General features: G+C 43.7%; 2 protein-coding genes across 3 annotated transcripts; one reads left to right on the forward strand and one right to left on the reverse strand.

Annotated features, from left to right (window-relative positions):
* Nucleotides 1-48: 48 nt before the first annotated feature.
* LOC110504105 (dehydrogenase/reductase SDR family member 12) lies at nt 49-7,801 on the reverse strand. 2 transcript variants are annotated; one of them, XM_021582930.3, is made up of 10 exons: nt 7,575-7,801; nt 6,145-6,278; nt 5,898-5,980; nt 5,697-5,792; nt 5,393-5,474; nt 5,252-5,313; nt 5,063-5,167; nt 2,638-2,728; nt 2,272-2,409; nt 49-1,317 (listed from the first exon to the last, which is right to left on the reverse strand). In XM_021582930.3, exons 1-10 carry the CDS (start codon nt 7,643-7,645, stop codon nt 1,202-1,204), a joined length of 978 nt encoding a protein of 325 aa, XP_021438605.1. In that variant the 5' UTR covers nt 7,646-7,801; the 3' UTR covers nt 49-1,201. The 2 variants fall into 2 exon arrangements, with proteins under 2 accessions (XP_021438605.1, XP_090074952.1); XM_090218826.1 differs by having other exon boundaries at nt 2,272-2,415; nt 7,575-7,774.
* A 483-nt stretch (nt 7,802-8,284) lies between these two features.
* On the forward strand, nt 8,285-13,505 carry LOC110503382 (AP-1 complex subunit sigma-3). Its single transcript, XM_036961639.2, has 5 exons — nt 8,285-8,411; nt 9,117-9,295; nt 12,129-12,237; nt 13,131-13,268; nt 13,365-13,505. Exons 1-5 carry the CDS (start codon nt 8,409-8,411, stop codon nt 13,398-13,400), a joined length of 465 nt encoding a protein of 154 aa, XP_036817534.2. The 5' UTR covers nt 8,285-8,408; the 3' UTR covers nt 13,401-13,505.
* Nucleotides 13,506-14,165: the final 660 nt, after the last annotated feature.

Genomic DNA, 14,165 nt, shown 5'->3' on the forward strand with positions numbered 1-14,165 from the left:
CCTCCCCCATCTGCAATATAGTAACACTCAGAAAATACTTTACATCGGTTGGGTTTTACATCAGTGTATTTTTTTTTATTTATTCAAGGATGAAATCACAAAATACATGACTGCCTCATCAATAAGCATATTTATATATCTCATTACTTCCTCAAAGTGTTAAGTGCCCCTTAAACATCAAGTGTTACTTAAATATATCTTAGCTGTATTGGCCATGTCAGGTACAGCGATGGGAACCTCTCTGGTCTGAATAGGTCAAATCTCCATCTACCTGCTGATAGTGAGAGGTTTCTTCATGCCTGGGCTCAGTATAACCACCCAGAGGGGTTTATTATAATGCAAGTTCAATGATTTAAACAGCTAACTTGCCAAAATATTCAGACTATTATACTTTTGTAGATAAGCATGGAATGAGGATGGTGTAATTGACTGAACAACCAAAATCACATATCTAAGTTTACCTTTTAATTGATGTTTCTGGTTGTTAATCAAAGTTAGCTGGCTAACTCATGAATCCTGCTCTGTCGTTTTGCCCTCATGATGTAATTTTGATAATGCACACCAATGCATTTAATCAGTTATGTACACAAGCGTTGTAGACTTTTCATGGATCAACAGACAACTTCATGAGGTTGTAATACTGAAGAAGCACTTGGGTAAAATAGTTTGAACATTTTCAAAGCAGAGCAAACCAACAAACCCTGTGTTAGGCTGGGCCCATAGCAACAGGCTGTGATGTGATTGGTGGATGGATAAGGGAGTTACTGGTCACATCGGACTCCCATCTGATTGACAGCTTTCATTGAGTCACTGCTTGAGGTGGTAGAAAAACAACATACTGTGTTTGTTGGGTTAAATGTATAAAGAACTTAAAAGTGCTTTCCCTATCAGCAGCTCAAAGGCTACAAGGTAAATAACTCTTTTCAGGGAACCCCAAATCAGCATCATCAAACACTGTTCTGTTTTAGCTTAGAATATTGTGTTTTAAGCCATGTAGAGGTGATATATTTAAAAAGTGTTAGGGGTCAATAAATATCTAAACTGTTAAAGTAGTGCAAATCAAATATAGTAGGACCCCCCCCCCCCCCCCTACTGACAGGTATGTGTAGACTGTTAGCTATGCTGAACTGGTTCCCAGTATATGGCACTGGTTCCAGTGTGTACTGTAGTACTGGTATGGTACTTGTGTGTGGTAGTGGTCTCAGTGGGGCTGGAAGGTCTTGGCCAGATCCTCCATCACACTCATGAACTTCTGCTGCTCCAACTGGGAACTGTGGGTCCAGGCCAGGGGCAGGTGGGCCGACACCATCCTCCGATCTGACACACACAATACAATCTGTTTTACAACCTGGTTGGTTAAAAGATAAGCATTTACTATTCACATTGTGATTGATCCATCCTATAGCCGTGTCAATGAAGTTAGCTAGAAAATACAGTTCAACCAAAACGTAGGCCTAGCTGTTGACCCCAGATCCCCTGACATGTATTGTGTACATGCAGGCACAGAGATGAGAGGAGGTGTCTGTGTTAGTGACTCTATTGAAGTGTTTCTTTTCTATCCTGCTGTGCTGGGGAAGGTCACTGAGGTCGCCGCATTGGAGGGAGAGGGCATGCGTCAGAGGGGGGTTCCACTGTACTCTCTGGCAGTATCTGGTACCGAGAGCTCCAGCTGCAGTGGACCAATGCCAGAAACCCAGCCCAACCCACCGCCCGCCTGCTATCTCCAACCTTCCCCCTCCTCTCATGCCCTCAGTCCAACCCACACAGACAAACACTGCATTCAGACAGCACTCATCTTCTTTCTCTTCTTCTTCCCCACTCTCTAAACCCCTACCATACGCTCCAAATATCCTCTCTCATCTCTTTCTCTCTCTGTCACTATTCTTCTCTCTCTCCCCTTTCCCTCTCCTTTGACCTCTTTTCTCCAATTCTGACTGAGGTCCACTGTACCGAGAAGCCTGGCTGTTTTAAAGAGCTCTTGTTTTCTCCAGAAGCACATATTGAGAATGGGTTGTGAGGAGAGAGAGAGTGTGTGGATCTGACAGTTAACCCATGACACTCTACGCTAGACCTCACTTTGCTGTCTTACTGTAGCTTTCTCTCTCGTTCGCTCTTCTGGTCATGACCTCAGATACTTTACCATATAACACATATTAAATTGTTACCTGTAATTGCTAAACAAATGGGACGATCCCATTCGTCAGAAAATGCTTCACTTTGTTTGCGATACTTAATTTAGAACTTGTGTGTTCTGTGTCTCTTACTGCCTACCCTGGAAGAAGCTTCCGCTGGGCTTGGTGGCGGCGGCCTCTGAGATGGCCAACCACACCGTGGTGTCAGCCCCCTGCTCCGGGGTCCTCATACTGTCCTTCATAGACTGGTGGAAGTCAGGCATGGCATTGGCCACCGCTACAACTCCAGAGAGAGACGGGTCAGTAACACAGTTATCTTAGTGTATTATGTTCAAAACTGTTTTAGACGATATTAAAACAGCATTGGATTTATGTATTGAAATAGTAATTCTCATTTGAAAATGTCAATCTCCAAATGTGGATATGTGTTTACAATGTTGTCATACTTAGAACCAAAGCTGTTTGCTGCTGGTGATTATGTAGTTGTGGTGTATTGATACAGTACCCGGCGTGTCCACCCAGCCAGGGTGCATCACTGAGAAGTGGACGTTGCTATGGGTCTTGGCCCACTGCTCTGTCATCACCACCTGTTGCCTCTGAAACACACACAATACATACACACACACCAGTAGCTGGGACCAGTTCAAGCACAAATCTCAAACGTGTCATGACTGTCCTGATCAGGTCAGGTTACAGGAGACCACAACCCTACAGATTATCTCTCAACCCCAACAGAGGAGGAGAGATCTAGGGGTCTGAAGATGTGGGGGTTTTATGACCCCTCACGCCCCTGGTAAATCTCAGGCCACAGACAAATTCCTTTGTCCTGTTACTATGGAGAACCAGCCTCAGAACATGAAATAAAGGGACCTTGGAACAATGGTTTCCGTCAGCCACAATGGTGGTCATGACGATAGATGGAATATGAAAATGTATGTCATTTTTGTTTTGTTATTAAAGGTTAATAGATGACGTTATTACGAAAACATTGTAACGTGAAGAGTTTTCCTAGTATATGTTTGATGTTTATACATTGTACGTTGTATGGAAAATGCCCAAATCAAAGAGAATGTTTTGGGAAAGATGAAATGTGAAGTTAGTTGTCTAGAATTGGATTTGAGTCAAATCTAGACCTTGCCCTCATAACTTGGTACGCCCAGAGAATTGCCCTAAAGGCGGTTACGCCCACTTCTGACCCAAGGGTATAAAACCTGTGAGTAAAGAATTTACAGACAAGACTACGTGACCCAAGCTGCAGCCAAGGTCTAAAAAGTCAACAAACCCAAAACGCAACCCAAGTTTGAAGACAAATAAATATTTTTCTACCCAAGTTACAGATGAGTAGCTGTGTCTAAGCGGGTGAATTCAAGTCGAACCACCTAGCCTCCAGCTCCCATCAATTCGTGGTATCTACACTGTTTCATTCCTACGCTGTGAGCTCTGAGCTACAGAGCTGTCTGTCCTCAGAAGACCCCTTCCAGAGCAAGGGTGAGGAAACAGACTCCTAAGACAAAAGGACACTGACATCGGGAGGACGATCAGAGAGATGCACCGGAGAGGTGCATCATCGAGCAGCTGAACGGTCCCTTGAACGGTCCACACAGAGAATCCTCTGAGATCTTCCTCACGTAATTACATCATTATATTCTGACCCATAAGAGCGGCAGTTTGGGGCAAGGCTAGGGTTAGAGTAGCATAGCTGACAAATTCACCCAAATGTATATTTCTCTCATGTACTTTCTGTTTTCTCTCTCTCTTTGAAATCCCCGTTGTGGGTAACGCGCCATAGTGTGTTGGCCCGTTATACTAAGTTCTAATCAATAGCCTATAACGTGTTTTGTCAATGTGTATCTTTTATCATCATTTTAGCTTTCTCGTAAATAAATACTCAACTAAGATTGGTGTGGTACGAACTCATTGGTGAGACCCGGGTTCGTGCAGATTCACGGACTATACGACGTTCAGAACAAGATTGTAGAGGTAACTGGTTAATTAGCGGCTGTTGTAAAATCGATGTTCTGATATTCTTTGAGTTAATTTGGGAAATAGAAACTCAATAAAAACTAGTTTTCCCATGGTGCCCCAGGTTAATGAGTTAATAATTGCTTAATTCAGATAATCACGCAATTAGAAACTTTTAATCATTCGATGAACAACAGTCGTCACATTAACTAATACAACGTCATGACAAACGCAACATTAAAATCGGACCTAGACCATGTCACACAAGCACAGACCAGCAAGAGACCACCACATTATGCATTTAATGGAATTGTCTCCAACCTTGTATGGCTCACTGGGGCCAAGCTTCCTCCTGCCTTCCAGAACCTCTATACCAGGCGGTGTCAGAGGAAGGCCCAAAAATGTGTCAAGGACTCCAGCCACCCAAGTCATAGACTTGTTCTATGACTTGGGTGTTCACATGTTCTCTCTGCTACCTCACGGCAAGCGGTACCAGAGTACCAAGTCTAGGTCAAAAAGACTCCTTAACAGCTTCTTCTCTCAAGACATAAGACTGCTGAACAATTAATCAAATGGCTACCTGGACTATTTACATTGCCCCCCCCTTAATGACCTTAATTACCTCGACTAACCTGTAACCCCACATATTGACTCGATACTCCCCTGTATATAGCCTCGTTATTGCTATTCTATTGTGTTACTATTTGTAGTTTTCTTAACTCTTATTTTCTTAAACAAGCATTTCACGGTAAGGTCTACACCCTCTGTATTTGGCGCATGTGACAAATAGCATTTGATTTGATGTCTGACGCAACAAAATGTGACATGTGAGGCCCTGCTCCCCTGCTCCCCCGCCCCCCTGCCCTCCTGCTCCCCTGCTCCCCCGCCCCCCCGCTCCCCTGCCCTCCCGCTCCCCCGCCCTCCCGCTCCCCTGCTCCCCCGCCCTCCCGTTCTCCTGCTCCCCTGACCTTGTGCTGTGCGTAGACCATGGTGCCGTCATAGCGACCTATTTCTGTCTGCAGGTTCCCTGTCCTCAGCTTCTGGACCAGCATCCCTCCAGATGAAACTGTGATCTGAGGAGGAGGATTTAGTAAAATGACATCTAAGGACAATAACCATCAGTGGGGGTGCTAGTGGGTTGTGGGTTTCAAACTCACCACTCTTGGCTCTGCACTCTTCTCCAGTAAAGGAATCAGGCCCTTGGTCAGGATATACACACCTAGAGATAGAGAGAGATGTGTGTCTTTCAAAGGGTATTGAGACTGAAGTATTCACATTCACCTCTCTCATTGACTCACCCATGACGTTACTGGCAAAGCTCTTCTCCAGCCCCTCAGCGTTCACATCCCTCTCACTCATGATGCAGCCTGCATTATTTATCTGTTCACACCAATCAGTCAGTAAATAATCCTACATTATGAATACTGCACACATGTAATAATACATCAAACATGGGAAGAAGCCCTACATTATGGGAAGGATGAAAGACAGAGGGAGCGAGAGACAGAGAGGATGATGATGAAAGGCAGGGTGATGAATAGAGGGAGAAAAATATATGTTACAAGGTTATCACTTTGAGTCAAACATGTGTTCATCACTCACCAGTACATTCAAGGCTTTGTACTTCCTCTTGAAGGCCTCTGCAAACTCCCAAACCTTCCGTGTCTCAGACAGGTCCAGAATGTGGACATATATTTCCTGAAATTACATGATTATTACACTCTGGTTTATAATATCCAAACAGTGTAAAAAGTCCCCCACACAAACAATTTGAAGGTGAGAGAGAGGCCCAAACTCATTCACTTTATTTCCTGACTCCTTGACAATGTCAGCCCTGGCCTCTTCTGCTTTGTCCTTGTTCCTGCACACCATGTGGACTGTACCACCTGTAGACGGGATGGGGGGATAACAGTAGAGCAAGAGTGGCTGAACCAGCGGTGTATTCAGTGCGGTGAAACGTGATGATTCTCTTCCTCCAAAGACACACATGCACACACTCACTCACACTTGCACACACACACTCTCTCTCCTCTACAGACACACACCGTACCTCTCTTGGCGATGGCCATGGCTGTAGCTCTCCCTATGCCACTGTTGGCTCCGGTGATCATGAAGACCCTGCCTGCCATGGACACCTCCAGGTCCTTTTCCACAAAGTGTTTGGCGGCAGAGAGGAACGCACTCCTGCAACACACATTTAGACAGACAGCGGTTAGGTGGAGGATATCAATCCACTGCTCCACTCCACGGGGAGGTAGAGAGGGACTGAGGAGCTCAGTAACAATACACCCTTTTCCACTTGAAATGATTGAATGATCGATTGAAAACAGATTATAAGAAAGTAGGTCAGTGCCAGCGTACATAGATGTCCTGGGGTCAGCTAGATGCTGTCTCCCGCTCCAAACCTAAAATGGAGCAAATTCCAAACAGTTTAGATATTCAATCAGCAAGACAAGGGTCTAACAAAGGGAAAGACTGTCACATCATCTCTTAGGTAATGTGAGAAGGAGAGAGGAGGCGGTTCTGAGGCCACCGCTGGTGACACCGACAGCAGCCTGTGTGCCGCGTCAAGGGGTTCAATGGCAGCCATTGTTCCCAATGGGGGATTAAGGGAGCAAGGCGGTGCTGTGCTTAGGGATTGTTTTTGGCTAAATGCATGCTCTGTTTGGTGGTGTCATGCAGCGTAAACACTAGCGGAGTCCAGGGTCAGGGAGACTGGTTGGTCTCTGCAAGAAAACACAACATTGAACAAAGGAAGTGCTGAATAAATGTCAAAGACACCTCTTCAGTTGGATTTGATTGCTTTGTTTTAGAATGAGGAAAGGCAGTGTGTGGTCAGATGCTATGTTTTGTATTTAAAAATAAAATAATGTTTTGGGTCTGATGCTATTGATAAGCCATTTATCAACAGTTCCACATGATGGCCTTGACTTGAGCTGGTGCATTTCCAAATAAGATTGCAAGCTTTATAGTAAGCATTGATAACCCAATTTATTTAGTAATATGATGGCAGAAAGTAAACAGTTCTTCAACAGTTTTGTCCATTTAGCGGTTTTGACACCACACATCAGTAAAGGCCCAGGCCTATCCTGATTTTTTTTTTGCCTATCCTGATTCTTAATCAATGAGGGTAAAACAAATCTAGAATCTATCTGAAACACTGTGATTAATTGAATACTATCATGCCAAAGGATGAACACACATACAAACAAAGAGAGAGAATATGCACATTGTTCTGGAAATGGGAAAGATGTATTTTGTATTATTCAGTTTTATACATTTTATTGATTTAGTTTATATATGTGACATTTGTAGCCAGGGATTTAATTCCATGAAATAACCTGAATCAACCATAACAAATGTGTGCGTATGGACCCAAAAGGTGTGGGACCAGTTATCAGTTGCCTACTGTTCTCCAGAGTGAATATAAAAGCATGAAAGATGATGATGACAGACACACCATAGCATAGCAAATCTTACCTGGTGAATTCAGTCATTCCTTTCAGAAACCACGCAGAGTTGCGGTAAAGAGACATCGTTGTATTACCCATGGAATCCTCTCGTCCCTTCGTCTGTTATTGCACTCTCTCCTCCGGTTTTATCTTGGGCCAAACCCACGTGTTTGAATTTACATTGGATGACACCTTCGGCCACCCAGCGGCGACTAGGGAACAATAACTGAAGCACAATGAAATTCAGTGTCAACTGGTGTCAGCTCGACACTGTCCTTGATGTCTATAGGCTTGAATGAATGGAACAAAATATATTTCCTACTGAATCTTCAATAGGCTTACATGGCAAATTCATTATTCGCTTGCACAGCATTTCAAATGTAAATTAAATGTATTTCAACAACCACATATTTCAGTAACAGAATAACATTTTATCAGGGAATTATTGATAACGCTTCTGGGGGAAATTAAGCTATTGTCGGTCATTATAGGCATGTAGGCTACAATAGAAAAATCTCAAATAACACTCAATGTGTCTGGAAATGAAAGAATATACACACAAACACATCATTTGATTTGACAAGCAGGATGGTTTCTATATTTTATCCCAAACCAGAGTGTACAGTACACTGCAATCCACCTTTCCCAGGAAAGCTCCTGCGACAGGTGTGAACCAATCTCGACCAAGCAAAGCGAAAAACGGGGCGCGGCACAGTCTAGAGAAGGTGTGGTTTCGCAATTTAACCCACAGCATTGTGGGAAGGTTAACGATGCCTCTTCCATATGAATCATTTTTACGCAATAATTTAGATAACATATTTTTCCTCAAGATTCGGTCTTAGCCTCACATTGCAGCTTCACGATGGTGAGTCAACTGTCGTCATTTGGTTCCATGTTCAAGTTTTGACATATTTTACAGGGCAAGTAGGGGGGCAAGCTCTCTTTATAACATGCACCTGTCCAAAAGGTGAGTAGCCTACTGTAACTAACTGTGTGGTCAATGGCGCTCCAGCACACTTAGTTCCTTTGGCTGGTCGTTGAACTTGAGTCTTGTCGCCTGAACCTGTTTGCCCAGAGGCTACATTAGCCTAAAGAAGCGTTGCTGTCATGTTTTTATAGTAGAACGTCTTGAAAGTCAAACTGGCCTTAAACTGGCCATTATAAGGCTGTCCGTTGAGAATTGTGAAATATTGTTTATGTCTGGCACAACAACCACTTATCAGTTAGAAGTGTTGTTTGGATTGCAACACATCTAGGCATAATGAGTTTAATTGTGGGGTGGGTTCAAAGTGTCTGAGTATGTGTGAGTGAGTAGCCTTCATGAATATGTCAATTTGTGTGTTACATGAGCATACTATGTATCATTCTGTGTATGTGAATAAGTATTGATGCAGTTACTGATTAACTAGGTCGTTAACAACATGGTTTGACCTGAGTGACACCAGATAACCTAATGAACAAGAGGAACTACTCTGCTTCAATCTGTTGCCTGCAATAATACCCATTCTAGTCATTCTATTTCTATGATTTGTGTCCAAGTGGGTCAACTTCCTGCCCCCTCTTCCCACAGTTGCGCTTCCTGCTGCTGTTCAGCCGGCAGGGGAAGCTGCGACTGCAGAAGTGGTTCACTCCGGTGACTGAGAGAGAGAAAAAGAAGGTGATCAGGGAAATGACTATGATGGTGCTGGCTCGCCCTCCCCGCTCCTGTAACTTCCTCCACTGGAGGGACCTCAAGATTGTTTACAAGAGGTGACTGAGGAAGTAGATTCTCTGTTTGGGGCTGGATCTGTCTGTGGTTTACCTTTGATCTCTTATACCCCCTTCTCTCTCTTTGATTTGGTTTATTTGGCAGATTATTTGTTTTCCTATTTTTTACTTCTGTCTTTTCTTTTGTCTGTTTGTCTGCCCTATTGCTGTCTGTTTCTCTGTTGACCCCTATTGCTGTCTGTTTCTCTGACCCCTATTGCTGTCTGTTTCTCTGTTGACCCCTATTGCTGTCTGTTTCTCTGTTGACCCCTATTGCTGTCTGTTTCTCTGTTGACCCCTATTGCTGTCTGTTTCTCTGTTGACCCCTATTGCTGTCTGTTTCTCTGTTGACCCCTATTGCTGTCTGTTTCTCTGTTGACCCCTATTGCTGTCTGTTTCTCTGTTGACCCCTATTGCTGTCTGTTTCTCTGTTGACCCCTATTGCTGTCTGTTTCTCTATTGACCCCTATTGCTGTCTGTTTCTCTGTTGACCCCTATTGCTGTCTGTTTCTCTGTTGACCCCTATTGCTGTCTGTTTCTCTGTTGACCCCTATTACTGTCTGTGTTTCCCCCCCTTTCACTATTGTCTCTGGGCTGGAACAGACTATGGTGCCTGTGTACTGTAGGGGTGTGGAGGGAGGGAGGAAGGGGGTAGACTGGAACCATCCTTGGCCCTTTTTATTAGTGGTTAATGTTTAACAGTAACACGTAATCTAACAATTTCACAACAACTACCTTATACACACAAGTGTAAAGGAATTAATAAGAATATGTACATAAAAATATATGGATGAGCGATGGCCGAACGGCATAGGCAAGAAGCAGTAGATGGTATAGAGTACAGTATATACATATGAGATGAGTAATGTCGGGTATGTAAACATTATATAAAGGGGCATTGTTTAAAGTGACTAGTGATACATGTATTACATCCAATTTTGTATTGTTAAAGTGGCTAGAGATTTGAGTCAGTATGTTGGCAGCAGCCACTCAATGTTAGTGATGGCTGTTTAACAGTCTGGCCTTGAGATAGAAGCTGTTTTTCAGTCTCTCGGTCCCAGCTTTGATGCACCTGTACTGACCTCGCCTTCTGGATGATAGCGGGGTGAACAGGCAGTGGCTCGGGTGGTTGTTGTCCTTGATGATCTTTATGGCCTTCCTGTGACATCGGGTGGTGTAGGTGTCCTGGAGGGCAGGTAGTCACCTCACTACCCTCTGGAGAGCCTTACGGTTGTGGGCAGAGCAGTTGCCGTACCAGGCGGTGATACAGGATAGGATGCTCTCGATTGCGCATCTGTAAAAGTTTTTGGTGACAAGCCAAATTTCTTCAGCCTCCTGAGGTTGAAGAGGTGCTGCTGCGCCTTCTTCACCACGCTGTCTGTGTGGGTGGACCAATTCAGTTTGTCCGTGATGTATACGCCGAGGAACTTAACTTACTACCCTCTCCACTACTGTCCCGTCGATGTGGATAGGGGGCTGCTCCCTCTGCTGTTTCCTGAAGTCCACGATCATATCCTTTGTTTTGTTGACATTGAGTGTGGGGTTATTTTCCTGACACCACACTCTGAGGGCCCTCACCTCCTCCCTGTAGGCCGTCTCATCATTGTTGGTAATCAAGCCTACCACTGTAGTGTCGTCTGCAAACTTGATGATTGAGTTGGAGGAGTGCATGGCCATGCAGTCATGGGTGAACAGGGAGTACAGGAGAGGGCTGAGAACACACCCTTGTGGGGCCCCAGTGTTGAGGATCAGCGGGGTGGAGATGTTGTTTCCTATCCTCACCACCTGGGGGTGGCCCGTCAGGAAGTCTTGGACCCAGTTGCACAGGGTGGGGTCGAGAACCAGGGTCTCGAGCTTAATTACGAGTTTGGAGGGTACTAGGGTGTTAAATGGTGAGCTGTAATCGATGAACAGCATGTCTGTGGACCTAACAATCATTTTTCCACCTCTCCCACACTAAAATTCTAACTTGCACTGCTTTTCTTTCATTATTTGTGTTTTATGCATGAATATAATTGCTCACTCTTTGTTGTGGGCATTTCCTGCCTAAGTTTGCCCACTTTGCCAATGAAATAATTGGCAACATCAAATGGTTTTGTGATGAATAAGCCATCTGATTCGATGAAAGATGGAGTTCCCGTCATTCTTTATATTATTGATCTTTGCTTCATAATGACGTTTCTTATTGTTGAGTTTAGTACAGTACAGTTTTTCAATTCCTCATCAATCCATGGAGCCTTAACAGTTCTTGCTGTCAGTCAGTACTTTGGGTGGTGGACCATTCTTAATACACACCGGAAACTGTTGCGCGTGAAAAACCTAGCAGCGTTGCGGTTCTTGACACACTCAAACCGGTGCGCCTGGTGCCTACTACCATACCCAGTTCAAAGGCATTTAAATATTTTGTCTTGCTCATTCACCCTCTGAATGGAACACATTCACAATCCATGTCTCAATTATATCAAGGCTTCAAAAACCTTCTTTATCCAGTCTCCCCTTCATCTACACTGATTGAAGTGGATTTAACAAGTGACATCAATAAGGGATCATAGCTTTTACCTGGTCAGTCTATCATGGAAATGGCAGGTGTTCTTAATGTTTTGTACACTCACTGTACAATTTAAACACATAACAGACTAGAGCAGTATTTTATTTTTTTAAAATTTATTTTACTAGGCAAGTCAGTTAAGAACAAATTCTTATTTTCAATGACGGCCAGTATGTTCTACCCTAAGTCACTATTTGGCTTAAGCATGAACCTCTATAGTAAAGTGACTCTCTTGCATATAAACATAACAACCATAACCCTGTTCCTTGACCTCTAACCCCCTTGCAGGTATGCCAGCCTCTACTTCTGCTGTGGTCTGGAGGACCAGGACAATGAACTGTTGACCTTGGAGGTGCTGCACCGATATGTCGAGCTGCTGGACAAATACTTTGGCAACGTAAGCATGATGTACAGGCAATGCAAGGGCTGTTCATTGGCAGGTTAAGGTCTCTTTGGGGGACAATTGTTCAATATAACACAGGGAAAGTTCAGATTAAATTGGTGAATAGCAACTAAATGTGCTTTAAAAAAAAAAGAAAGTATAATCTTAATGGTGTCTAATTCCTCTCATTTGATGTGCTGTTGTCGGCCTGTCTGCTCTGCTGCAGGTCTGTGGGTTGGATAACATCTTTAACTTTGACAAGGCCTACATCATCGTGTGTGTATACACGTTTTAGTTTACTATTCCCAAGAATAGTAAACAAACAAAAATTCAGATAAGTAGGAAAAAAGGCAATTTCAGGATTAGGGGTTAGGTTTAGGGTTAAGGTTGGGGGTTAGGGAAAATAGTATTTTGAATGGGAATCAATTAATGGTCCTCACAAGTATAGTAAGACATGGCTGTGTCTGTGCTTGTGCATGTGTGTGGTTATTAGAGAATTACATGAAAAGTGGAGGCTTGTGCTGAGAGTAAAAATGAGTCAGTCAAATACATCAACAGAAGCATACAGACAAACAGACACTTGTTCAATCTAATTGTTACACTGACAAAACAAAAGTGATCTGAAAGTGTATCAGGAATCAGGATCCATAGTAAACAAATCATACTCATCCTGAGTGCTGCCTCCTGACAGAAATGAAAGTGACTGCATCACCCTGATGTGCGACAGACAGGACTTGACAGGCAACCAAAATAAAAGACCACTGGCTGACGATAGCCCCGTCATAGGCACCTCCCATAGCGCACGGTCTCTTTCTGAAGTCCCCTACAACCCTGCCTCATTCTTTGGTCGATCTTGGCCGTGAGTCATCGATGGACTTTAACTGTGTACATGTGCATGCACACTGCAGGTGTGTGAGCTGGACATCATCTTTAACTTTGAGAAGGCCTACTTCATCCTTGATGAGTTCCTGATGGGAGGAGAGATCCTGGAGACCTCCAAGACAGCTGTGGGCATTGCTATGGAGGAGGCAGAGACACTACAAGAGGTGACCCCCCCCCCCCCCCCCCCTCACACACACACGGTCACTTAAGTCTGACACACTTGCCAAAATATGTAAATATGTTTTCTGTTCTCTTTACAGACAATGGAGGAGTATATGAGTAAACCGACCTACTGAACCAATAACAGGGACATGAGTCGAACCTTAAGACTGAAGAATCCTTTCCTCAGTTGCCATAAGTGCCACAACATTTAACCTATTAAACTGTAATACACTCTTCCATTCAGACATCACACATGGTAATACACTCTTCCATTCAGACATCACACATGGTAATACACTCTTCCATTCAGACATCACACATGGTAATACACTCTTCCATTCAGACATCACACATGGTAATACACTCTTCCATTCAGACATCACACATGGTAATACACGCTTCCATTCAGACATCACACATGGTAATACACTCTTCCATTCAGACATCACACATGGTAATACACTCTTCCATTCAGACATCACACATGGTAATACACTCTTCCATTCAGACATCACACATGGTAATACACTCTTCCATTCAGACATCACACATGGTAATACACTCTTCCATTCAGACATCACACATGGTAATACACGCTTCCATTCAGACATCACACATGGTAATACACTCTTCCATTCAGACATCACACATGGTAATACACTCTTCCATTCAGACATCACACATGGTAATACACTCTTCCATTCAGACATCACACATGGTAATACACTCTTCCATTCAGACATCACACATGGTAATACACTCTTCCATTCAGACATCACACATGGTAATACACTCTTCCATTCAGACATCACACATGGTAATACACGCTTCCATTCAGACATCACACATGGTAATACACTCTTCCATTCAGACATCACACATGGTAATACACTCTTCCA

Source organism: Oncorhynchus mykiss, chromosome 24, assembly GCF_057628025.1.
Source record: "Oncorhynchus mykiss isolate SJ-2025 chromosome 24, ASM5762802v1, whole genome shotgun sequence".
Lineage (NCBI taxonomy): Eukaryota > Metazoa > Chordata > Actinopteri > Salmoniformes > Salmonidae > Oncorhynchus > Oncorhynchus mykiss.

What these genes read in the sequence shown, in the direction of transcription:
- LOC110504105 (XM_090218826.1), bottom strand. Translation starts at nt 7,645, where the DNA reads ATGGGTAATACAACGATGTCTCTTTACCGCAACTCTGCGTGGTTTCTG. An exon ending in CATGGCCATCGCCAAGAGAG is followed by an intron (nt 5,981 to 6,144) that starts GTACGGTGTGTG and finishes TCCCGTCTACAG; the next exon opens with GTGGTACAGTCCACATGGTG. An exon ending in CAGCGGAAGCTTCTTCCAGG is followed by an intron (nt 1,318 to 2,271) that starts GTAGGCAGTAAG and finishes TGTGTGTGTCAG; the next exon opens with ATCGGAGGATGGTGTCGGCC.
- LOC110503382 (XM_036961639.2), top strand. An exon ending in CTCAAGATTGTTTACAAGAG is followed by an intron (nt 9,296 to 12,128) that starts GTGACTGAGGAA and finishes ACCCCCTTGCAG; the next exon opens with GTATGCCAGCCTCTACTTCT. An exon ending in AGGCAGAGACACTACAAGAG is followed by an intron (nt 13,269 to 13,364) that starts GTGACCCCCCCC and finishes TTCTCTTTACAG; the next exon opens with ACAATGGAGGAGTATATGAG.